At 30.6% G+C, this 26,367-nt stretch overlaps 2 protein-coding genes and 1 pseudogene across 2 annotated transcripts; all 3 read right to left on the bottom strand.

Moving 5' to 3' along the window:
• Positions 1-1,441: 1,441 nt before the first annotated feature.
• On the bottom strand, positions 1,442-2,492 carry LOC17882169 (protein LIGHT-DEPENDENT SHORT HYPOCOTYLS 1). Its single transcript, XM_006288664.2, has one exon. It carries the CDS (start codon positions 2,176-2,178, stop codon positions 1,603-1,605), a length of 576 nt encoding a protein of 191 aa, XP_006288726.1. The 5' UTR covers positions 2,179-2,492; the 3' UTR covers positions 1,442-1,602.
• A 180-nt stretch (positions 2,493-2,672) lies between these two features.
• Positions 2,673-2,973, bottom strand: LOC111829926. The gene is given in 2 exon segments (XM_023780046.1): positions 2,673-2,707; positions 2,820-2,973. Coding segments are annotated over 2 exon segments (189 nt in total).
• Positions 2,974-24,814: 21,841 nt separating this feature from the next.
• On the bottom strand, positions 24,815-25,976 carry LOC17882629 (annotated as a pseudogene).
• Between the last annotated feature and the right edge of the window lie 391 nt (positions 25,977-26,367).

The raw sequence follows: 26,367 nt of genomic DNA on the forward strand, positions 1-26,367 counted from the left end.
ATTATACCACATTCTCTAAGAACATATTTTGGAATTTTCATTTCTAGGTTGAGCTTTAAACTAATTATACAACATTCTCTAAAGTCTAAATACATTTTCTAGTTTTTGTGTCTTGGCTTCTAGATATATAGTTTCATTTCTAGGTTGTTCTGTTTAACTAATTACTGAATTACACCAAATTCTCTTAGAACTATTTTTGGAATGTTCATTTCTAGGTTGAGCTTTAAAAATAATTATACAACATTCTCTCAACACATTTTTTTTATTACATGATTATATATGTATTAGGTTCCGCAACTGTGGTAATATATGCCGTCGATTTTTTTTATTTGTCACCAATAATGTTCATCTAAATAAAACATTTTTGTGTTTGCTGTCATCAAATAGTTATCAGTTCATATTCCTAATTAAATTTCCATAGAAAAGTGTTCATCTAGCACTATTTTGAGTTAGTTTAATTTCAAAGACAAAAGTGGTAAATATATGTAAAAAGTTTACTGGATACCATGTTCTATATAGTGCTATTTTCAACTTTACAGCTCTTTCTTTTTCTTTTTTTACAAATATTTACCACTTTTGAACATAGTAGAACGTTGCATATTTGGATATAGAAAAGTCTCATAAACTCAACAACTATATACTAAAAACTGAGTTAATATTTAATATATGTTTGTATTGTAAAATAATATAAAATGGAGAAATCCAAAACATAACCAAGAAGATACAAGTGAAAGCTAAGTTTTGTATATATAGTTCTGGGACTCATAAGTCACAACTCTAGATTTACACGAAACTGTAAGTCATTGTTTATAAATCCTAATTTGCTTAACTAAAATCATTAATCTATTGAAAACAAAACTAGAGTCAATCATTTTATAAGGTGGCTCTCCTATGCTAAAGCGACATCCAAAGTCAAAACAGTGAATTCTTATTCATGGACTAGCAAAAACAATAGTAAGCATTTAATGAAAAATAGATGTCAGATGACTTTGCTCCATCAAATTTTGGGACTACAATACCTATCAGCGACCAATCTTATTCATAAAAATTATCTGAAGCTAATTAAAATTGAGAGCATACAAAATTGTATTGTCAACATATCAGGGTTTTGTGTTTTTTTTTTCTCTAAAGTTTATTAGTGGTTTATATCACAATGCCTTACCATAAAGTAATCATACGATTAGACACAACATACTCATACATATATAACATCTATATATCAGTTCTTTACTATATTTTCTCATTTATTAATCATATATAGAAGTGTTTACTAAAATCTCAATCATCATCGCATGGAATGAAATGACTAGTATATGATCAAAGTTATAGCATAGTTATATATAAAAGGTGCCCTAACTGTATCAAGATTCAACATCGATTGAAATCAAAGTAAAACTCGAAGAACATGTAGATAAAATGGATCAAACAATTATAGCGTAAATAAACATATAGTTTTATCTTATTACATAAACAACTAGTACAGAAACAAAAGCATGGATTAGTGTATAATGTAAAACAAGGCTTTACATTAAACACTTAAAGAAAGCAAAATAGGAGAGACAATACATATAGAAAGGTAGAAGCGAATTATATATAATATGATCATACAGTTGCACCCGAGTAATTAGCCATCAAAGACTGACCTTGTTGTGGCTGCTGCTGTTGCTGTTGCTGAAGTGGTATAGGTGGCTGCGTTTGCGGTTTCTGCCTGTTCACTCTCTTCCTCTTCTTCTCATAGCTAACGCCACGAGCTTTGGCTTGGAAGTCTCTAACTTCACGGAGGTATAACCTGACGGCGCGTGAGCCAAATGGGTTAGCTTCTGGAGGGCCACCGTTCTCCTCGTAGGCGGCTCGGAGGCGGCCGATGAGGGCGTCGAGGGAGCCCCAAGCTTGTCTGAGAGGACAAGGACAAGGAGCAGGAGGGTTAGGGAGGCCAAAGAAGGCACAGTTCTGGTGGTGGACCTTTGTTTTCCCGAACTGGTCAAGGTACCGGAGGAACTCAAGCACGTGTGCGCCGCTGCACGACGGGAGAGAGAGAGGAGGACGGTGGTTCCGGAGGTATTGGCAGAAAGTGTTCCAGTCACGGCGTTTCTGGTTCTCGTAACGGCTTGAGGAAGGAGGTGTTAGTTGTGTTGAGGGATTAGGGTTCTTGTTTGGTTGGTGAGAGATCAACTCCATGGATTCTTGATTTTTGGAAAAGTTCAAGAAGATAGAATCTTGATTTTAGGGTTTGTTTCTTTTGATATGGATCCAAGAAAAGATTAGGGTTTTTTTTTTTTTTTCTTTTGTAGATCGAGAGCTAAGAACAATAATTGAGTAAATAGAGAAAGAAAAAAAAAAGTGAGAAAGAGAGAGACTTAGCTGGTAGTGATGATGATGAGATTGATACTATAAAAGGTATAGATTCATCTTTTTTTTGGCAGATCAAATCGAACAAAACAACTAGTGAGCAGAAATGGTGAGGCAAATAGAGAGAGAGAGAAGTGAAGTTTGTTGCTGCTTATAGAAGAAGAAGATGAGAGAAGAAGATATATAAGTGGAAGAGATCTTTTTATTTTTATTTTATTTTCCTTTATATTGTTTTCTAGCTTTTCTACTTTGGGAAGATGATAGAGAGACAATACACAAAATCACACTTGTCAAGGACTCAAGAGTGTGTATAGTATATAGCTTCAAGACTCAAGAAGGTCATTTAAGGAGAGAGAGACTGAGCAGATGAGTACAATAGAGAGGAGATGAGAGAGAGAGGAGATGAGAGAGAGAGGAGATGAGAGAGAGAGGAGATGAGAGAGAGAGAAGAAGAGGACTATGTGTTTTACACAGCGTAGAAAAAGGTAATTTCATAGTTGAAGAGATAGAGAGAGAGAGAGTGTATGTATGACCAATGGGTCAAGTGGGGAACTTGAAGTTGAACATTGACATGACATGAGGAGAGAAGAGTCTGTGTTCTTTGCCTGCAATTTGCAGTGACATATTTCATTTTTATTATTTTTTCATTACTTTACTTTCTTATAGCATTATTCTTGTTTCCTTACTTCACTTTAATTTATTTTAGTATGATAAGGACGTGATTAACATATAAATATGATTTTATTTTTCCCGGAAATCATGGGTTATAACTTATAACTTATAAGGCAAAATAACCGAACTGGAAAAAAGGAACCAAACCGAACCGAAACCAATATAATAACTGATTGGGTAGAAAATTGAGAGCTAAAAAAACCGGTTATTATATTGGTTTCGGTTATGTACCCGAAATACCTAATACATAGTAATATATCTTTTCTTTTTTGTTCGTAAACATACATAGTAATATATCTAAAATATTAATTATATTAGTTTTGATATAACCAATAACCAAAATTCAATTATAAATCCATAAATTTTTATATTAAAATAACTAAAATATTTAAACTAACGAAAATATTTGGAATTTTTAGACATATTTTCAAAATTCAATCAAATTTTAATAAACTTAATTAATTTAAACTAAAAATAACAATTTCGGATATCCGGAATAAAGCAAAAATCTAAAATAATCGAATAGATCCTAAACTTCTTTATCCAAAATAACCGAAACCGAATGGATATATCCGAACCGAATCGAATACTCGAAATAAGTTATATAAAACTTATATTACACCACTTTTAAACACAAACGTTTCTTGTGATAAACGGTGGATTAGTACAATACCTCTTTGTTGACTATACAAAACCAGACATAGGCTTTCAAAGGAACATGTGTTCAGTATTTAGTATAGATTGATGTGTTAGTGTCCGTCCGTGCCCCAGAAATTAAATTTGCTATAAATCGATCGAGAAAAGTTTTATGCATACGGCTTTGTCTCAATGGTAAAGGCTGCCATGTAGACGTGGTGTTAACTTTGGCAATAACTACGACTGTATTTATAGAACCAAACTATTTGGACCAAACATAACAAGCTTTTTTTTTTTTTTTTTTTTTTTTTAAATCTTAGAATATTCTTTAGATGTTATAAAAAGAAAAAGAAAAAAAGACCTCAGAAAGAGAGAAGTTCCGCAAAATTGTTTTAGTGGTCAAAACATGCATGTATCACATGGTTTTTAATTTCATTTAGTGGTAACAAAACAATGACAAAATTATAAAGTCAATTTCTTTTTTGTTTCTTTTTATGATCTTTGAAAACATAGTTAAGAATATCAGTGTTGAAAATAATTCAGTATTGGGTTTTGGCAGTGACAAATCGATATGTAATTGTCAATCTAATAGCAAGAGTTTTGCCTATTTTCTAAAATTTTCTCTCCGAAACAAATGTATTGAAGAACCTCAATAGAGCAAATAAGTTAAAAAGTAGATCTTACCAACTTTTCTTAGCCAAAAGAGGCACTTGTGTTGCTTCTCTTCAATAAAACTCTCCCGTTTTAAGCTTTTCGAATAAACTTTCTCATGCCTCAAAGTTTTGCCTTCAAATCTAGCTTATTGTCCATTCTTCAAGGAAATTAGAGTCGTCTTTTCCTTTGAAAAAATATAACACCCATGTTCGGAAACGAGTGGTGTCGATCGACACCAACATTTTTTGGTTCAGATCGGTTCAATTTAATTGAAAAGTTAATTGGGTTGGTTTGGGGTTAACCTAGGGATTGAGTTTATAAGGGAAAAACTCGACTTCAGTTTTTTATTCAGTCGCTTCTGTTATTCGAGAGAGTGAAGAAAGGTTTCTCAAGGTTCCAGTGAGTTTTGGTGAGTTCTAGTGAGGTTTGGAGGCTTGTTTTTTCTGGTTTAGACTAGAAGAGGCTAAGATATGTGCTTGTTTGGTGTTAGGAGAGTCAGATCCTTCCTTATTTCATTGTCCATTTCAAAGGTGAGTACATGACCAAGGCTTATCTAAGCATTTTGATCATTGTTTTGGATTTTTTGATGATTGTTTGATTGATTTCTTTGCTTGCTTGGTTGTTTATGTGTTCTATGGTCCCTGTGAAACCTCTTGGAGGTTTGTTGTTGGCCTTAAAGTGATTAGAAGAGGAGGTCCACTGAGGAAATGCAACTTGAGCGGCTGTAGAGAGTCGGTGTCGATCGACACCAGTGGTGGGTGTCGCTCGACAATGATTTGTACCGCGAGGATACTTGCGACCCACGAGTAGAGTGTCGAGCTCGGTTTCGAACGCGTGTGCTGAGTGCGACTGTCGATCAACACCAATGGTGGGTGTCGATCGACACCGATCTTCAACAGTGACACTATATGTTGTTAAATGCTTATTTGTGATTGTTTCACTTGATAATGATTAATGTTGCTTGTGTGTATAGCCCGGTAGTTAGGATGAGTGCCTCACTAAGTATTTCTGGAAATACTTGTGCATCTCTTTTTGTGATGCATATAAAGGAAATGTTTGACCGTGGAATAATGGCAAGGAGAGAAGAATGATTTAGGGGCTCGTTGGATGTTTTTAAATAATGCATTTGTTATTGTTAGGAATACTAGTTTCTGGAATCTTAGAGCATGTTAGGATTGTTGGATTGACTTTGTAATGATTGCTGGATTTGTTGGTTATTAAATTACTTTATTGCATTGCTGGTTTTATTGTCTTCCGCTGGTTTTATTTGGTTATGATTTGTTTGAATTAGAATTGCTGGTTAACTAGTTTAAACTGAAATTGAATGGGTTAATTGATCTAGTCCGGTTTAGCTGGTTTAAATTATTTGGGTTAATCCGGTTTGCATGATTAAAATAAAACGGGTCGGGTATTTTCAAGAACGAATATTCCAATTGTTGCAAGAGAATACGATTTATTGGTTTCACATTCTAGTCCAGGTAATATTATCGAAGACTCTTTCCCTTCAGGAAAGGAGATACCTTTAGCTTCAGAGATATTAGTTTGAGTTTTTGAATTTGTTTAAGAAGATAATTTCAATTTAAAGGAAGAAGTTGTTGTTTGTGCTTGTCCAGTGTGTCAAGAGATATGCGAAGTAAGAAGATTCCCTTTAACATAGACACTTTTATAGTTTACGTAAGACATAATAAAGATCAAGATGACAAATAACTCAAGTATGAATTACAAGCTGACTATAATGCAGTAGGCGCAGGTTGATGACATTGTTATCATTAGATGATATCACACATCGATGATGGGATGAATCCTTCAGTAGTATATATGTGATGTGATAACTCTTCTCCTTTGAGCTAGTATGGGATTAATCCACATTCCATATGTTTCCTTGTACCAAAAGGGCTGCTATGAAAATTTCCATTTTTCTTCATTCCTTGGGTTCAAAGTTATTCCAACCAAGCTATACTGCTTGTACATTCAATCATGGCTGAGTTGTTAGTAGTTGGAATGTGGATGGTCGATTAAGGGAAATCTCACCATATCACAACTCAAGATTTTGACTTTGACTCAGAAAGAAACTTCTAAAAAATTTGAAGGAAGCAACGATGCCTCTTTGAGATATCGAGAAATGCAAAAAAAAAGGATCTCAAACACTATACACTATTTTGGTGTAAACACCATGTACGCTATTGTGGTGTTATTTTAAAACCAACTAGGGATGGATCCGCACGTACGTGCGGGGTTGATTGCAAAACCTAAATTTATCATAAAGTTTGCAATATTTGGATCAACATGATAAGAGATCCGGATCGAGTGTGAACCGAATTAATGATAAGTTAGAAATCAATTAAATTGGTGAACTATCACATCACATAAAAACAATGAAAAAACATTAAAACTTTTGAATAAAATAACATAAATATCGATGTCAAGGGAGTCAAACACGTTCACTATGTTTGTCCTGCAACAAATTGAATTATTTTTGCCCCACACATAAATAAATAATATGTGTTATTATGCTTGCATGTTACCCATAATTCTCTTCTATATATTATTAGAAATAGTTAAGATAATAATTTTTATTTTCTAAATTACCCGTTTTCTTTCCGTATCCCGATATTTGAAATATTTAAGTAATTTGGAACTTACTTTTGCTATTTAAATTTTATATTCATGTATCATACCCGTCATTTGATATTTGAAAGTTGAAATTGAATTTAAGTTTGGGTTTCCAATTTTTTTATGTCGTCTTGTTTTTGATGAGAAATAGTTTAGATATATTTTTTTTAATTACCCGTTCACTTTTTGTACCCGTTCTTTCCCTCTAAGATAATATCATACTTTAAAAAAAGAAAATATAAATGACATCATTTACATGTTTTTTTGTTTTAAAAATAACATTATATAGCCTGTAAATAACTAATTAAATTACACGTCCGTTCTCTTTCCATATCCGTTGTTTCTTGTCCTGATATTTGAAATATTTAAGTAATTTGGAACTTACTTTTGCTATTTAAATTTGATATTCTTGTATTATACCCATCATTTGATATTTGAAAGCTCAAATTGAATTTAAGTTTCCAAATTTTTTATATCTTCTTGTTTTTGATGATTAATAGTTTAGATAATTTTATTTTTTGAATTACCCGTACCCTTTTTGTACCAAAAGGAAATTATCTCTGATTATTAAACCAATAGGATGTTATCTCTGATTATTAAAAGAGATTGTATGTGATATAAAATATTTATTCTATTGATTTCTGAAAACAAATTTTTATTATTGATTTATTTAAGATTTTGTATTTAAACATTTTAATTATTTACTTATGATTTTAACATTTTTATCATATTATCAATTTTGTTGAATATTTCTCCATATTTTATGCTATTGTACAACATATAACATATTTATTTTTCTTTTTAGTTTTCCTAAAATATCAATTTTTCAAAATATAAGATGATTTTTGTAAGGCAAAATAAATATATTATCATATCATATGAGTTATACAAAATAAAAGTAACATAAACCACTTGAATAAAACCATTAAACCAAATAAATAAAATACAATAAATTAGATTTTATGAATTATTAGATTATTGTTTAAAAATATCTCAAAAAATTAAATATGTTACATATGTAAATTTTTTAATTTAACTGTCCACTTTTTTTGCAACAAAATTAATATGATTTCCATAAATATAGATAATTTCTGTTTTTAATTATTTATTTATGAAAAAAAATTTGCTGTCTTTAATCCGGTTTGACAACAGGTATAATTTTCATGAAATATTTTTAATAATGGGGTTTCTCTGGAAACACTTTGTCCATGAGCCTAATGAGAGGACGTGAAGCCCATTAAGAGAGATGACCCTATGGGCTAAGAGGTAACCAAGGGCCACTGGGTGAGGAGATGGTCGAGGCGTTACAAGTGGTATCATAGCAGAATTCAAGCGAGTATGGAGTAGTGAGCTCATAGCGGGGGTGAGGTATTGGTTCACAACGAGGACGTTGTGGTGTGTTAGAGGAAGAATTGTGGGACCCTGGGTTGAAGAGAGATTTAAATGAATTGATTTGGCCACTTATGTCACCAAAGTGTACTTATCTTTTTAGTCAAATGTATTGAGAGAGCTCCACATGTAAACGTGCTCATGCTGGAGTATTCAAGGGACGGTGACCTTCTGAGAAGTGGTGGTCGGAACTGTGTGAGTGAGGCCAAAATAGAGACAAAGATCATGCGGAGATTTGTAGGATCGATAAACAAGTTTTTAAAGCTTCCCGGACGTAGAAAACCGACCGTCATATATGGATGGGCTCATGGGTCTACTGAATGAGGAGACGGTCGAGGCAATACATCTCTTATCTCTCAATGGATATAAGAAAAAACAAACATGAGCTGTTAGATTTTAACAAAAAAATGTATTGTGAGGGGGGGGTTACATAAATTTGAAAGTCGAGATAATAAAATAGTAAATATTGTCGACTTTTGATTTTTCAAGTGTTTTTATTATTATTTTGAAAAAACTAGGATATATAATGATAAGCCTAAAAACTGGAATACATGAAAAAATATTTTCAGTGAAGGGTACAACCTACATATTATATCACAAATTTTAGATCAATATAAACAAAACCAATTTTCTTATATGTTACATTTTAAGAAAGTTTGTTAAAATGATTTTGATTATATTTTCACAAAGGGAGCTTAAAGTATGTATTGGTTAAAATACCGTCAGTAAATAATCTAGGTTGATTTTCATTATTTTCCCCAAAAAATATAATTCTCAACTTTTATTTAGGTAAAGTCGATCACTCGAAGAAATATATTTTTAATATATTAAATAATTAACCCTGTTTTCTGATACGAGGTTTTTAAGATAAACATTCGAAAATTGTATCACTTCACATAACATATTATAGTGCTATATTATTCATACAAGGTTTTTGTATTTTTAATATATTATAATAACTAACCCTATTTTTTGATACGAGGTTTCTAAGATATACATTCGAAAAACAATTGTATCACTTCACATAACATATTATAGTGGTATATTATTCATACAAGGTTTTGTATTTCTATAATAAAATCGATCGAAAATATCAAATTCTGTCGATAAGAAAATAGTAATAAGAATAAAGAAATAAACTAAAACAAAAAAGGAACAATAAAATAAAAACATGGGCGTCTTTTACATGAGAGGTAGAGCCACGACATGCGCGTGACAAACCACGCGGTTCGAATCCATCTCTGTCAGTGGAAAGCAAAATGAAACAGTGTTTATGATTTGACACCAACGTCGTCCCCATTTATTTAATTTCTCTATTATAACTTCCATTATTTCTATTTCTATTCATACTTTTATATAATATATCATTTGAAAAACTTTTTTATGTTTTGGCTAGAGAGATGTTTCTAGGCAAACGCTAAAAAATGATTTTGACTTCTCTTTGTTATACAAAATTCCTGAAAAAAACTGATAGTGTATTTGTCTCTGCGGAAGAAATGATCGTAATATACGGTACAGTTCAACTACGATATTTAGAGAAAATAAATTATAAAACAAATGTGGTATGTGATGTTTTTGCATTGCTAGATAAATATTACTTAATATTTTTAAAAGCGTTTTATGACGAAAAACATCTCTTTATAGTCACCATTCATAGCCTAAATTAGTATGAACAAAATTGAGTTTAGTTCTTGTTTAAGTTTGGTTTGAAATTAAAATTAACTTAAGATTTAGATGTATGGAATGATCAGGAGTCCTTGTACACAAACAAAATTTGGACTATTTTGGGAGTTCTTATTTTTGTTATCTATCTACAAATTTTGAATTATTTCTTATAATTGTTTTTGGTTTGTCCGTATATAGCATAAGGTCACAAAGTTTTGAACATCACAATTTTCTTTTGTCTATTATATAGCATAAGGTCATAAGCTATTAATTTTTTAAGCAAAATGTTATAAGTACTATATATATAAAGTAAATATGCAACATGGCAACTAATAATAATATACATATATATATTCGTTCTCTTTTATATCTTACATTCTTAAAGATCTTGGAATACAAAGAAAGACTAATCAATATATTCTTAATATATAATGAATAATAATTATTTAAAGAAAACATTTAAATGATATATTCCAGTTGAATAATGTATAATGAATTATAATGATTTTCATTACAGAAACATTTAAATTACATATTCCCGTTGAATAATGTATTTTTTCAAAAACATTCAGGTTATGATTGGTGACTCATTTTTTCTATGGTAAAGAGTAAACTGTACATATTTTTGTTATCATTGGTTGAGATGATGAAAAAGTGAAAATAACAAATCAGTTTTCTTAAAGTAATAAGATAGACATAAAGAATATAAGTTTGAACCATCAACATATTAAGTCTGTAAAAATTAATAAAATTTACGTACTTTCTCCCCGATAAAATTTGGATCTTTTAAGAAACTATAATCGCATATAAATTGTAATTAAATTGTATATTTTACTACACCACTATGTCCTTTTTCAATTCTAAATGTATACTTTACTACACCATTATATATATATATATATATATAACTTGATGAATTAAGCGATAATAAATAACGGTAGAATAAAATATAGTAATTTATGTATTAACTTGATTAAAATCAAACAATTCAAATTACTATTTTTGTATCTTTTCTAATTTAAATCTATCAAAACTCAATAACTTGATAAAAACTACGTCTTCACTGGATATCCGATAAAAATAATTTTTTTTTAAACTACAATTGCATATTAAATAAATTGTAATTAAATTATACATTTTACTACACCACTATGTCCTTTTTTCAATTCCAAATGTATCAACTTATCTTACCCATATTTCTTTTACCATCAAAAACATATATTACCACCTTCTACCACTAATGTTTCCCTATACACATACACATGTATTTTTAGCTTTTGAGATCTCCACAGGATATATATGATAAAAGAGAGAAAACACTGTAGTTATACGGGGAACAGAGTTCCAGCATTTGGAAACTAAATCCCTATCATACTACTACCATGGATCTATAGGGTTAAGCTTTTAAGACCTTTAATATTTTGATTACACCAAGACCATTGTACTAAACTACTTATTCTTTAATATCATCTAAGTGTTTTGGTTTTGTAGTGTTCCCTTTTGTAGCAAAATACCATGGTTCCATATATGGCAAAAGAGCATAGAGTCTTCACATGTCCTGATGATTCCCTTCTTCCCTTCTTGTGTCTCTCTCAGGGTGCATTCATTTAACAGTATTATTTATATCTTAAATGCAGGATAATATAATTAATTAGCTAACATATAGAAAACCCAAAACGAAAGTACTGATTTAACTATAACGTACGTACATAACATAGGGAAACTACACTTGTCGTACTCAAATTAAAAAAATTAAGAATCTATACTTGCTTTTTTTTAATTAGTTATCTCTCTTCACAAATTAAATTAGACCAAACTATCCCTACTTAATAAATTATTTAATAAATTCATAATTTAAAGCGGTAACATTTGAATAACTATAAATAATTTAGCTGTATAGCTATGAGGCTATCAAATAACTTATAATGTATATCGGTAACATATGATTTACATATTTAATCAAATATATATCCACAAAAGTTACTCCATAAACAAAAAATCTTTAAGGGTAGGAAAGTAACTTCATCAGAGGGAGGAGAGAGATCTAATTTTTAAGTTATCAAGCCTTTGCTTTTAATTTTCTGATTATTTGAGTACCCATTTTTAACAAATCAAGGGAAACTACATCTCATGTACGCAAAAAAAAAAATATTAAGAATCTATACTTACTCTTTTTTTATTAGTTCTCTCTCTTACCTATTTAAATTGGACAAAGTTCCCCTAAGATAGATAACAAATATTTTAGCACATAACAAAACAGATATCCATAAAATTTTACAACAATTTTTACATATCATTTATATGTTTTTTAATGTATTAGTTAACATAACAGATGAAATATCATAATAAATTAACATGTTAATATATAAGTTAGTTGATATCAATCATATAATAAATAATCTAACTCGATAATTATAATTTTATCAAATAATTTATAATTTATAGCAGTAACATATGATTTACATAGTTAATAGCGATAACATATTATAAATTATTTATATAATTATAGTAGTTCAAAAATAAAAAATTTAAGAATAACTATTTTTCTAACCAAATTTGTAAACAAACACAAAAATTCAGTTAGATTCCAGAGTTACCGTTTATAAATAGAAAATTCAGCTAGTATCAGCAAAAAATATATACCAAAATTTCAGAAAATTTCAGAAATTCAGCCAAATTCAGCATCAATTCCTCGGTTACCATTTAGACTCTAGATCATATTAATTTTTAAGTATTTCAAAGAGTAATATATATATATATATATTACTAACTCAAAGAGATATTTATATAATTGTTTTTTAATCTTATCATTTGGATGATTTTTTTGGTTCTCTATCTTTTTTATTTTATTTTAACGCTTGATATTATTCAAAGAAAAGAGAGTTCAAACATAGTTGCAACAGATTCAAATGAATCACAAAATAAACCAGAACTAACAAGGAACTAAAAGGCACAATTTGTAACGCCCGTGTCCTAATTTTTAGTGGGTGTCGGTCAACACCTCTAATTTAGGGTTTAATTGCCGGTTTAAGGGAGTTAGTTTAGGAGAATCCCAAAAACCTGATTTATACATGTAATCAGCCGTTTTCTGTTTATTTGGGAGTTTTGTTGCTTTGTGAAAAGTAGAGAGAAAGATCAGAGAGTGGAAAGTTTGTCTTAAAGTGCTAAGGTGAGGCTTATTAGGGTTTTTGGAGGTTTATGTGGTTGTTTCTTGGGTGTTCTATCAAGGAAGCGCTGAGTTCGTGGCTGCTGGGGTGATAATGGGTTGTTGTGGTGTGTTCTTGGTCGTTTCCCTTCTTCCTTTCAACCCAAATCAAGGTGAGTGTGCGACCATGGCTTATCTAAGCATTAAGGTTGTGTGATTTGTGTTTATGTGATATGTGGATTGATTCCTTTGAGATTTATGATGTTTTCTTGTATTTGTATGGCCTTGTGTGGATGTTCGTTGGTTGTGTCGTCGTGAGAGATGATGTGGTGGTGATTTTAGGGTTCTCTCGTTGATGAGATCGTCATTGGATGTGTTACAAGGTGTGGTTGTTGGCCGACACCAGGCGGTTAAATGCGGTGCATATTTGTGGTGCTGTCAAGTGGTGTCGACTGACACCGTTTTCTATGAGCGCAGATTTTTTGTTTGATTACATGGTTTGGCTGTGTGGTTGTGATCTTAAGTGCTTGTGAGTATAGCCTAGTGAATGGGAGGATCACACTGAGTATTTGTGATAATATTCACGTATCTCATTGTGTTTGTGGTGTTGGTAAAGTGTGACGTGGAATCATGACAATGAGGAGGAGGATGATCTAGTGTCTCGGTTGTTATGATATGGATTTTTTAACTGTTGTTGGAACCTAGTCTAGAAGCATGCTAGGTTGTTGGTGTAACACTATGACGCCGTAAAAATTATGAAACAGCAAGCTCCCTAGAAAGAGCATGCCATACGAACATTTTAATATTTGGTGTTGTAACAGTGCTCCAAACCTTGTCTTTAAATTCATTGAGGCGACGACTATCTTCAGATACAATATTCAGAGTATAAGCTTCATGACTAAGCACCCAATCCCCGCTTTTGACTAAATAGTTACCGTCCTTAGTATAAGCCCATATAAATCGCTCTTGTAAACCCGGATCCGGAGGAAAATACTAACTTCTTGTCACATCACATGGAGGGAATAGCTCGTTTCATAGTTAAAGATCCCATCTGTGAGACCTCGATTTGCGGAGTGGTTTAAATGAATTGATTTGGCCACATATGTCACACTTATCTTTGTGGTCAAAGGTCCCGAGGAAACTCTACAATTAAGCATGCTTATGATGGAGTAGTCAAAGGATGGGTGATATTCCGGGAAGTGGGTGTCGAAACTATGTGAGTGAGGCCAAAACACACGGAAAGATCATGTGGTGATTTGTAGGGACGGTAAATATGTCTTTAAGCCTCCAAGACGTAACAAACCGATTGTCGGAAATGGATGCGCTCACGGACCTAGTGAGAGGTTGTAATGTCCGTTAAGAGAGGTAGGTCCATGGGCTGAGAGTGAACATGGGGTCCACTATGAGAGATGGCGGTAGGAGAGATGGCGGTAAGAGATCCGAATTGTGTGTGAACCGAATTAATGATAAGTTAGAAATCAGTTGAATTCGTGAATGATCACATCACATAAAAACAATGGAAAACATTAAATTTTTGAATAAAATAACATAAATATAGATGTCAAGAGAGTCAAACCTATTCACGATGCATGTCCTGCAACAAATTGAAATATTTTGGCCCACCCACGTGAATAAATAATATGTCCTCTGCTCTGCTGCTACCCATAATTACCTTCTGTATATTATTAGAAATAGTTAAGTTAATAAATTTTTATTTTCTAAATTACCCATTCTTTTTCCGTATCCGTTATTTCTTGTCCCGATATTTGAAATATTTAAGTAACTTCAAACTTACTTTTGCTATTTAAATATCATATTCTTGTATCATACCCGTCATTTGATATTTGAAAGTTGAAATTGAATTTAAGTTTCCAGAATTTTTATATCTCTTAATTTTTATGAGAAATAGTTTAGATACTTTTATTTTTAATTACTTGTTCCCTTTTTGTACCCGTTCTTTCCCTCTAAGATAAGATCATAATATTTTTAGGGGGAATTTAAAAAAAACCCCTTTTCCAATGCCACATTTTAAAAATACTCCTCTTTCTAATTTTATCAAAAGTCACTATAAAATTTGATATTTATCAAAAACATATGTGTAAACTTATATTTACAGACACAAATTATCTTTATATGTGTGTAAATTTATATATATATATATATATATATTTCATAAATACCGTATAAATACCTTTCCAAAACCTTTTAAAAATCATTTAAAAACCTTATAAAAACTGTGTAAACCTTTTAAAAACCTTATAAAACATTATAAATGCCGTTTCGAACCTTTTAAAACCTTATAAATATTTGAATTTAGTCTCCCAGTAGTAATGATGATCTCGATGTGCCTTATTAACCATATAAAAGTTTATAATTTTTCATATTTGAAAAGGGGTATTTTTGAAAACGGATAGAAAATAGGGGTATTTTTAAAAATGGGTACACCAAAAGGGATATTTCTCAAAAATTATCTTATTTTTATATATAAATGAAATCAATTACATGTTTTTTGTTTTAAAAATAACATTATATAGCCTGTAATTACTAATTAAATTGTCCTGATATTTGAAATATTTAAGTAATTTTGAAACTTAATTTTGCTATTTAAATTTCATATTCTTGTATCATACCCGTAATTTGATATTTGAAATTTAAAATTGAATTTAAGTTTCCAAGTTTTTTTATATCGTATTGTTTTTGATGAGAAATAGTTTGGATATTTTTTTTTTGAATTACTCGTTCCCTTTTTGTACATGTTCTTTCCCTCTAAGATATGATCATATTTTTTTTATATATAAATGAAATCATTTACATTTTTTAAAAAAACAAGATTATATAGTTTGTAATTAACTAATTAAATTACCCGTTCTCTTTCAGTATCCGTTATTTCTTTTCCCAATATTAGTAATATTTAAGTAATTGAAACTTACTTTTGCTATTTAAATTTTATATCCCTTCATGTATCGTACCCGTCATTTGATATTTGAAATTTAAAATTGAATTTAAGTTTCCAAAATTTGTTATATCGTCTTGTTTTTGATGAGAAATAGTTTAGATATTTTTTTCTTGAATTATCAATTTCCTTTTTGTACCCGTTCTTTCCCTCTTAAATAAGATCTTATTTTTTTATTATAAATGTCATCATTTACATGTTTTTTTTTAAAAAACAATATTATATAACGTGTTATTAACAACATTAAAACCCACTATCGTTAATTATTAGGCTGTTGAAACATATAGCATGTAATTAGAGTATAATGTTCTATTTTGTGTTACCTCAAAATTTAAAGACATATTGTAACCAAAAATTAAAGAAATATTTATAAACTAAGAACTTATCTCAAATTAAATCTTCAAAAAGAAATGAATCAATTGATTAAAATATATATTAAATATTTTAGTAAGTAGCTATAATAAATATATATTAAGTAATGGAAATTCAAATAAATATTTTTTTCCATTTTTAATCACAATTATTTGATTTTATTTATTTATTTGTAGCGTACATTAACTTTTTAATTATTTTTTTTGGGAATTTTCAATGTTATACTATATGGAAAATATTATAGTTATGTCAGATTTCTTGAACTTTTCTAAAATTATTAAATGCTAATTACATATTAGGTAATATCCAGCGAGATTGGGGGTTAATATATTATTAAATTGATGTTAATAATTAGGAATGTTTATTTGACTATTTTATTTTTGGTCACATGCTATTTTTGGTTTTTTTATTTTATTTGAGGGAAATATATATAGATATTTCTAATCAATATATTTCAAAAAGGTATTCTTTTTTTGCTATATTTGCGAAATTGTTTATAAATATGAAGATTTTTAATGTTAAAAAGAGATTGTATGTGATATAAAATATTTATTCTATTGATTTTTCAAAAAAAATTATTATTTATTTATTAAAGATTTTTTATTTCAACATTTTATATTATATATTTAAGATTTTATCATATTATCAATTATGTTGAATATTTGTCATATTTTATGCTATTGTACAATATATTTTAGTGTTTTAAATATATTTTATCACATCATAAGAGTTATACAAAATACAAATAACATAAACCACTTGAGTAAAATCATTAAAACAAATTAAAAATATTATAAATTAGATTTATTAAATATTAATTTATTGTTTAAAAAATATCTGAAATTTTTTTAATTATGTTACATATGGAAATTTTTGAATTTAATTTTCCACTTTTTGGCAACAAAATTAATATGATAAATATAGATAGTTTCTGTTTTGGGTGAGTTAAATCTATGGCCCTAGAAGATGAAAAAATTAAAAGCAAAGTCTTGTTAAACTGAAAATTAGTTTTGCCACAATACCTCACTTGGTATTACGAAAGTAACCTTAGTGATTTAATAAAAAGATTAAATAAATATTTTTTCCTAGTTTTATTATTGTAGGTGTCTGACATTAAAACATTTGCTGCAAAATCTCTGACACAAAGTGAGGAGACGCCGACCTTGGGCAGGACACATATAATTTGCTGCTAAAATATAACTTATCATGCTAAAATAAACTCTAACGTTTATTTCAAAAAGTATTTGGTAACTAACAGAACATAAATAATTATATGCTAAATAACAGAAAATTCAATATAATCTAATATAGCTTCTAAAAATCACTTATCATGCTAAAATAAAAGCTTATGCCACGTTCCAAAAGTATTAGCTAGGTTACTAATAGAACATAAATTTTTAACAGTAAAATAAATAAATTATTATCAGCTAAATAAAATGATATCCATATAAAATATTCTTTATCAATGTAAAATATAATTTTCGAGCAACGCCAGAGGGGTTGACTGCGATCGTTAAATTGTTATATGCTAAGAAGATTAAAAGATGCTAAATGAAGAATTGTTACTTTTCATACAACATAGATGTTGAATATGAACAAGAATAACAACTACTTATATGAACAAACTAAATGAAAAATTGAATAGAAGCAAATATGGATGCTAAGAAAGATCTTATCACGCTATAAACTTAGCTTCATTCAAATCCCGAGGTATTTGGTTACGAACATAGATAAATTATTAACAACAACTAAATAAAAATTTATCAGCTAAATATTATGATACCCATATAAAATATTTATTATCAAAGTAAAATATAATCATGGAGCAATCACCCCAAATATATTCTTTATATTACATAATAATTCATTGGTTATTTGATAAATAAGCAGTCACCCAAGACAATACTTCAAGTAAGATTTGGGTTATCCGCTAACAACTATATTTGAATTTCAATTAATTTCACTATATGTCAGAGATACTGTTCATTATACGTCGATAACACTGTTCATCCGTGATTGATAGGATTTAATATAGTAGAATATTTTCATATTGTACTGGTTACCTATTTTGATAATAAGTTAAATAATCTGTTATCGCAATAATTTACATATTATACGTTAAATTAATCATTATTGCTGTAAAAATATGAAGCGTTTTAATGGTGTTGAAGCTTGAAGGAGTTGCAGAGAGCTGAAACAAATTAAGATCCCAGCGACTTGAGTCGTTGGAGTCATTGCGATTCAAGTCGGACGAGTTCGTTAGAGATGTTGGCGTCAAGTCGGTTTGAGGAGGTGTGTATATAATTTCTTCGATTAGATTCGTTTATGGGTGTGGAGAGTTGTAAAGAGAAAAAAAAATTCTGGGATTTTGGGGTTTCACTTTGTAGGGAAAAATTCAACTTTTTTGTTGAGAGAGACGATCAGTAAACACAAACTCATTTTAGTGAATTTTGGACTGAGATCTTGGCCAGACATAGAAATCTATATTATAGAATCAATTTGCTACTCTATTATAAGTAGCTATAGGGATAGAATGGTCTATGAAATTATAAGCTAAATAATGAATTATGGCGTCTTGAAACTTAATTTTTTTGTTATCTGAGGTCATAGATTTTAGTTTCCCTTCTGTTTTTTATTATTTATTTATCAAAAAAAATTATGTCTTTTATTCTCTTTGGTAACAGGGATAAATTTCATGATATTTTTTTTTAAAAATGGGGACTGTTTGGCTACAGCTTATCCTTCTCAGTTATTAAAGGAGTTGTCTAAAGGACTCACGTTCAATCTCAGAAAAAATTTACTAAGTTACCCTTAATGAAAAATATCTCTGGGTTATAATTTTTCCCTTAATCCTTATTTATCAAAAAAAACAATTAAAATCGAGTGTTTTGAAGACAAAATCAAAAAGTTAGCTAAGACTGTATTACCGTTTTACCCTTAATGAAAATACCCCTAGCTTAAAAATTTTGGTTAGCTCTTATTTAATCAAAATCTAACACTAAAAATTAGAAATATCAAACATAAAATCGGAAGTTTTTTAATTAAAGCCCAATTTTTTTTAAAATGACATATAATGTTTCAAATTTCGGGTTTAGAGGAAATGGTCGTATGTCAAAAAGCCCGCTTAAAAAAACACCTCCTAAGTTTCAACCCTAGAAAAAAATGTCGTTTACTACTATAAATACTAGGGTTTCTATGCTCTCTCCATAACTAAAGAAAAAAAAATCAAATCTTTAGTTTTCTATCATATTCGTAGAAATATGTTTTGATACCGATCTTTGTTCTTCCTCTTATTCATTATATTCACAGAACTTTATGTCTGTTCAATAACGCTGAAGCAAACAAGTACAAATATGAAGATATCCCAAGGGGATTTGTTTGGTGCAGTCAAGAAAATCAGTAGCAGCAAAGGTCCCTAAAAAAAAAAGCCAAGAATTCAATTTTTTTTATTAATCCTTATAATTGTATTTTTGTTATGATGCATCTTCAATTTCTAGGAAAAAAATAATGTTTGGTTGTTTTTATCAAAATTTTTTTTACATATTATCGTCTAAAATTTCAAGTTTAATAAAATTTACTTTTTACATTTTTAATTTAATTAAATATAAATCATAGAGATCATTAGAAAATTGAATTCTGATTTCGCTAAAGAAAGTTATGTCGAGTAAACCCTAAATTTATCTCTTTCATATTGTTAAATTATTAAATTAAATAATTCTAGAGCATCCTCATCACGGGTAAGTCTAAACCTAATTCCGTAACACAGAGTTATGTCGAATGAACTCAAAACATCTCTCTATATGTTATTAAATAAAACCTATACTTTACTTAATAAAAAAACTACAATATTATGAACGTCCAAAATTTCATATATAAAATATTTAGTAATTTGTGTTTCTTATAGTATATATTACATATTCTGGATCTACACAAAGTTTAAAGCTTATCAAAATTCTATAATCTAATAAATGTTCAAAAAATATTAATCATTTAAGAATTTAAAACATTCCGAATTTCGTAATTTGTTTGTATATGTGATATGGTTTAAACCCTAATAATATTTTAACTTCAAATTAATTTAAAGATAAATTAAAATTGCAAAAGATATTTATGAAAATAATTGATGGAAATATAATATTTAATAAGCTATAGATGATATGGATAGAGATAAATATAATATATATATATATATATATATATATAGTAGTTATTTAGTAACGTTTTGGCCACTATAAAAATTAGATGGCAAATTTATTCATATTAAAAATTTGATTCTAGAAAATAGCGCATGAAGTTTTTATTGGACTAAGATCTTTGATCGATTTGGTTACATCTCTACTAATTTGTTTCTATAATTTAAAATTGACAGTGATATTGATGGAAATAAGTGGGTTAATTTGCTATAGATGATACTGATAGAGATAAATATGTTAAGGTTATAGTATTAGATTTGGAAAATATGTTAATTTATAAAATAATATAATTTAATACGATTAATAAAGTAAATCGATAAGACAATGTAAGTAATTATTCTTAACAAAAATATCTTTAAAATTTATCTAAATTACGTGTATATGTGTATATATTTAACCATGCATTGTCCAATCTTTCATACTTCAATCAATCTTCAAAGGTTCAAAATTTCTTTTTTGTCGATTTAATTAAAAAGTTTAGTTTATGTTCATAGTTTTAATACTTAAATTAAATTGTCTCTATGATTATTCAGGATTCATTATGGTGAAGATATAACCTGTTGATGGTGTGTCACGTTTGAATCCCTCTAAATATGACTGGAAATTCAAGTGAAAGTGTTATGTTTATGGATAGATCACTATCGTGAACTTGAACCAAGATTGGAGATGGTGTTAACTGAATGTTTAATTAAGGTTAATCTATATTCTACATAGATATCCGTCTAAATATAATATAAAATTGTTATATGTTATATTAACAATACTTTTGGTAACAAAAAATAAAATATTTTAGTTTTTAAATAATATATGTTTTAATATAAGATTTTACCCGTTCATTTGCGAATACTTATCTTCTTATCACTTAAACGAATACGATTTGAACGTTGCATGGCTTTAAAACAACATGGTTGAAAATATCATTCTTGAAATCAAATAAAAGTTACCAAAATTACTCTAAACAAAATAAAAATGTCTTAACTACAAGTCCAAATAACAAAGATTAATTATGGAAGATAAGTAAATTATACAATTTTGAGTATACGGGTAACCCTAAATAGATAGGTAAAATGCAAATTTACTTTTTTTTACCAAAACAAAAATGAAGTAAAGTTAATCTAGAGAATCATAATCTATATTGAATATTTGCAATCTAATCGGTTTCCAAAGAAAAACTAAATTAAAAAATTAAGAAATATTAATATTCAAAATTGGTTCATCTTCAAAATACAAACTTAAACACCTAACCTAAATAGCCATGTAACTGTAAGATTAAAAATTTGGTATTAATACTTAGGATTTATTATTAGTAGTAAGGCAAACAATATTTACGGTTCCGGTGAACTGCGGCGAAACGCGGTTTATTACCCTAGTTAATAGTATAGATGAGTAATATTTACTTAAAAATAGGAAAAAATACATACAACGAAAATATTTTTAAGAGAAAATTGTATTATATGCCATGAACAGTAACAAATATTTTATGGAGTGCCACATTTTCTCTAGCCTTTTCCCACTTGCCACAAGACATATTAAAAAGACAATTTTGTCTTTATCTCATCTTCTTTCATCTTCTCTTCATTTATCTAACCACAAATAAAACTCTTCACAATTATAAGAAATATTTGGATCATATATTTTTTCCACCCGCATCTACTCCGGTAAAGAAATCGATCGATTCCGATCGGCGAAAATATGTGTTGCATCTCTGATGGACAAAATCCGATGGGTCGAATTCGGTGGACCAAATTCGGTGGACCAGATCTAACGGACTAGTTTCGATGGACCAAACCTTTCCATTTTGATTAATTAATCTTGTCTATCATGCAAATCTTTTGAAACCACAAGTGATTCACCATATGATGAAATAAGTGATGTGTTTATAGAAGATTTTATTCATCTAGCTAGATTTACACAATAGATCATACATTTTGTCTGTAGATGGACAAGATTCGGTCAACCAATTTTGGTAGACTAGATTCGAACCAGTTCTGGTGGAACACATCTGTTCCATCAGATCTCGTCCATTATCTTTTTTTGTTTTTTCTGCGAGGTCAATTTCGTCATTGTGACACTGCCACAAATAGACAAACTGGCATTTTTGAGAAGGTTTTGGTCAAAGTGGCAGTAATATAATTTTGAGTTATGAAAATGGCATAACAAATAATATTCCCTATTTTTAATATCAAAAATTATTTTTATTTTAGAATTTAAATAAATTTACTTGTTTAGATATTTATGAGAAATCCTGAAGATGAACATAAGGGCACCTACATCAGCGTTAGTAGAGGGAGTCCCTCATGCTATTTTATGAAAAAATGAAAAAAAAAAAATGGTGCGACGGCAACAAAAACAGGACGGTTCTGCACCTCTTCTTTCACTAATCGCGGGCCCCACTGACACGTGGCGGCCCGCGATTGGTTTCCCTTTTTTTTTTTTTTTTTTTTAAAAAAAAAAAACATAAAAGTAAAAAAAAAAAAAAAAATCTGGTGAAGGACGACAACCGATAAACATGGTCTAATATTACTTGTTTAGCCGTCGTTTTGCCCACCCCCAAATAATAATGTCTTTGATCCGCCGCCTCAATCTTGGTCGACGCTTCTGCACCGCCGTGCCAAGAATGACATAATGTCAAACCCAGATTGCCGTCCTAAGCAGCTATGCTTGAGAGTATGGTACTTGATCAGATACGTTGGTGATCTCGACACGGCGGCTAAGTATGCTCGTTTGGCTGTTTGCAGCGGAAGCAACTCCGAGTTCACATCAACAACATGTCAATTCATCATCGAAGGCATGTTGCAGGATTCTTCTGATCTCTACTATTTCTTCTTCAATTGGCATAAGCTCAGACCCAACGTCCATTGCTTGAACTCCATCTTCGAATCCTCTTTAAAAATAGGCTTTATTACCGTTGACCGTGTTTTCAGTTTGCATAACCTAGCCGTCAAATCTGTTAAAATCTACGACTACCCAAGTTCCGATAGTTTCAGGGTAATGACCAAAGGTTAGTCCACTCCGGTCGGTTGGACCTAGCCAAAGCCGTGCTTAAAGACAAGACAGTTGATAGGAACATCTACCCGGATCACGTGGCGTTCAACAATATCATCCGCGGGTTTTTGGGTCTTGGGAATGTAGACGAGGCGAATCGTGCTGATGATCTCGGATACATTGATGCTATCACTTTTAAAACTATGATCGATGCTTACGTCAAGGCTGGAAGAATCGATGATGCTTTAAAAACCTCCAACAAGATGATCGATGCAACTCTAAAGGAAGGCTCCTCCGATCTCTTTTGACTATTTTTCGTCACTTGGTGATCTTTATTTAGTGTCTTTGTTTTTTAGATGTACTTGTTTTAGACATACAATAATAGAGTTTGAATGGTATGAATTAGTCTTGGGCGTTCGGATATTCAGTTCGGTTTCGGTTTGGTGTGATTCGGTTTCCGATACTTTTGGATCTTGATTATAAAATTTATTCGGTTTTTTAGGAATTTTGGTTCGGTTTCAGATCTTGAACAAAACAATTGATCTAGTAATCTAATATTTTTGGATTATTTTTGGTTTGGTTTTAACCGAAAAAGTTCGGATATGTTGTGATATTTCAGAAATTTTCGGATTATTTTGGATATTTTTGCATTTTTTCAGTTTTTGTTTGACCATCGGATATTTTTATATTTTTTACTCTAAAAATAACAAATATTTTAAATATAATATTGTATTTTAAATATTTCGGATATCCATTCGGTTTCGGTTTGGTATGATTCGGTTTCGGATACTTACGGATCTTGAGTATAAGATCCATTCAGTTTTTTTAAAAATTTCGGTTCGGTTTCGGTTCGTTTTTTTTTTGTTTGGTTTCGGTTCGGGTGCATTATGTTGAAAAATATGGCCTTATGTTGGTTCGTCTTAGTCAAAAAGGAATAAAATGAATGGAGGTGCTTATGTTTTAAAAGAAATGATAGTGGTGTTGTCATTCCACACAGCCGAAGCGCTTCATTGGCATTTTGTAGACGTGGTTTGGTTATTCCTATTTGCTTATCATGTCATGTGAAGGCAGATTTGGAAACTATTGAACTAAGTTTCAAATTTCAAACAAATATTGTGTTGTTGGTTCAACTAACAAGTTTAAAACAGAAAAAGGATAAAAAGAGAAGCACAACAAATGCAACACTTATTATGGGTCTCGATGAATAGCAAGCTTTCTGATATTTGAAATGCGCAGTTTGTTCAAGGTCTTGATAGCATCATCGACTCTCCCTACTTGAACATACCCATTGATCATTGCTCTGAATGTTGCAAGGTCAGGCCCAACCATCAAGTCCTCTCCGTCAACGTCCGTAAACATCTCGGCGAAGAGTGTCTCTGCCTCTGACACTTTTCCATTCTCGCAGAGACACGCGATCATCGTCCTATAACATGTTTTCCTAAGCCGCTCGAGTGGCACAGTCTTTTCACTAAAATACTCGGACATTATGTTCACCGTCTCGGAATCACAGACTTCTATCAACTCTCCAAACAATTCCCACGCCTCTGTTTTCCTACCTTGCTCCACAAGAACTTTTAAAACCCTGTTTCCTCATCTTTGCCTTGCTTGAAATAAAAATTCATAAACGAAACGTCGAAGATCGTAATTGCCTCGTCATACTCTCTCCGTACATGTTTACTATCCAATCGTTTCCATTCCTCCAAAATTTGCCTAGCCTTTACCAAGTTCCCTATATCCAAGAACCCGCGAATTAGAATATCATAGACCATGAAACTACTACTACTCCACCTCATGCTCATGGATTCCACTAAATCACAAGCTTCATCGAATCTTTTAGCATCAACCAAGCCTTTGGTGAGTATCATATATGTCTCCATCCCTGGAACTAAACGTCCCTCGAGCAAAATATGGCGGTAGAGCTCAATAGCGTGGTCGACGCATCGTTGGTCGCAGTGTGATTTCATAATGATATTACATGAGAGCATGTTTGGGAGAGTCTGAGACTCGTTGAAAAAGTAATTGAACAGATGGCTTCGTCGTACCGTCCTACTCTGGCGCTGCACATGACGCCCATTACGGAGTTGCAGATGAAGACAGTGTCACTTTCGACACGAAGTTCGTCCAAGACAGCGAGGCGCGAGAGCTTCGAGGCTTTGTCCAGATTACACATCTCGATCATTGCCGTGACTCTGTAGCGCAGAGAAAGTGGGCGGCTATCGAAATCTGTGATGGAGACCGGATCAAGCTTGAGGAGTGAGGAAGGGTCTCTTCCGAGTGGGTAAGGCCTAAACGCCTTCGCAACCGGAACGGCCTTTGTTGAATTATGGACTATGCGGCGGAGGAGGGACATGACCTGTGAGTTAGGGTTCAGTTTTGCAGGGATATCTTCGATTTCATGGGATCGTGAGGAGGAGAAACCAAAAAGAAAGAGCGACGGGAGAGAAAAAAAACACAAACTATTGACACGTCAGCTGTAAGAGTCGCTCTTTAAAGTACCAAGTTTACGGATCGATGCTTAGTAATTACAGCATTTTAAAAATTTTTTTTTGTTATGAACTCTAGACTCTCCGTTGGAGATGGTCATATACTATATATATTGAACATAAAGCCATAGAGCATGATTTTTTTTTTTTTTTTTTCTCAACTTCAACTATTCATTAACCAAAGGATTACATCCAAATTCAAGTTACATAACATTTACTTCTATAGAATTGGACCAAATGCAATAGGATGATCTAATA

Source organism: Capsella rubella, unplaced genomic scaffold (genome assembly GCF_000375325.1).
Source record: "Capsella rubella cultivar Monte Gargano unplaced genomic scaffold, Caprub1_0 scaffold_6, whole genome shotgun sequence".
Classification (NCBI taxonomy): domain Eukaryota; kingdom Viridiplantae; phylum Streptophyta; class Magnoliopsida; order Brassicales; family Brassicaceae; genus Capsella; species Capsella rubella.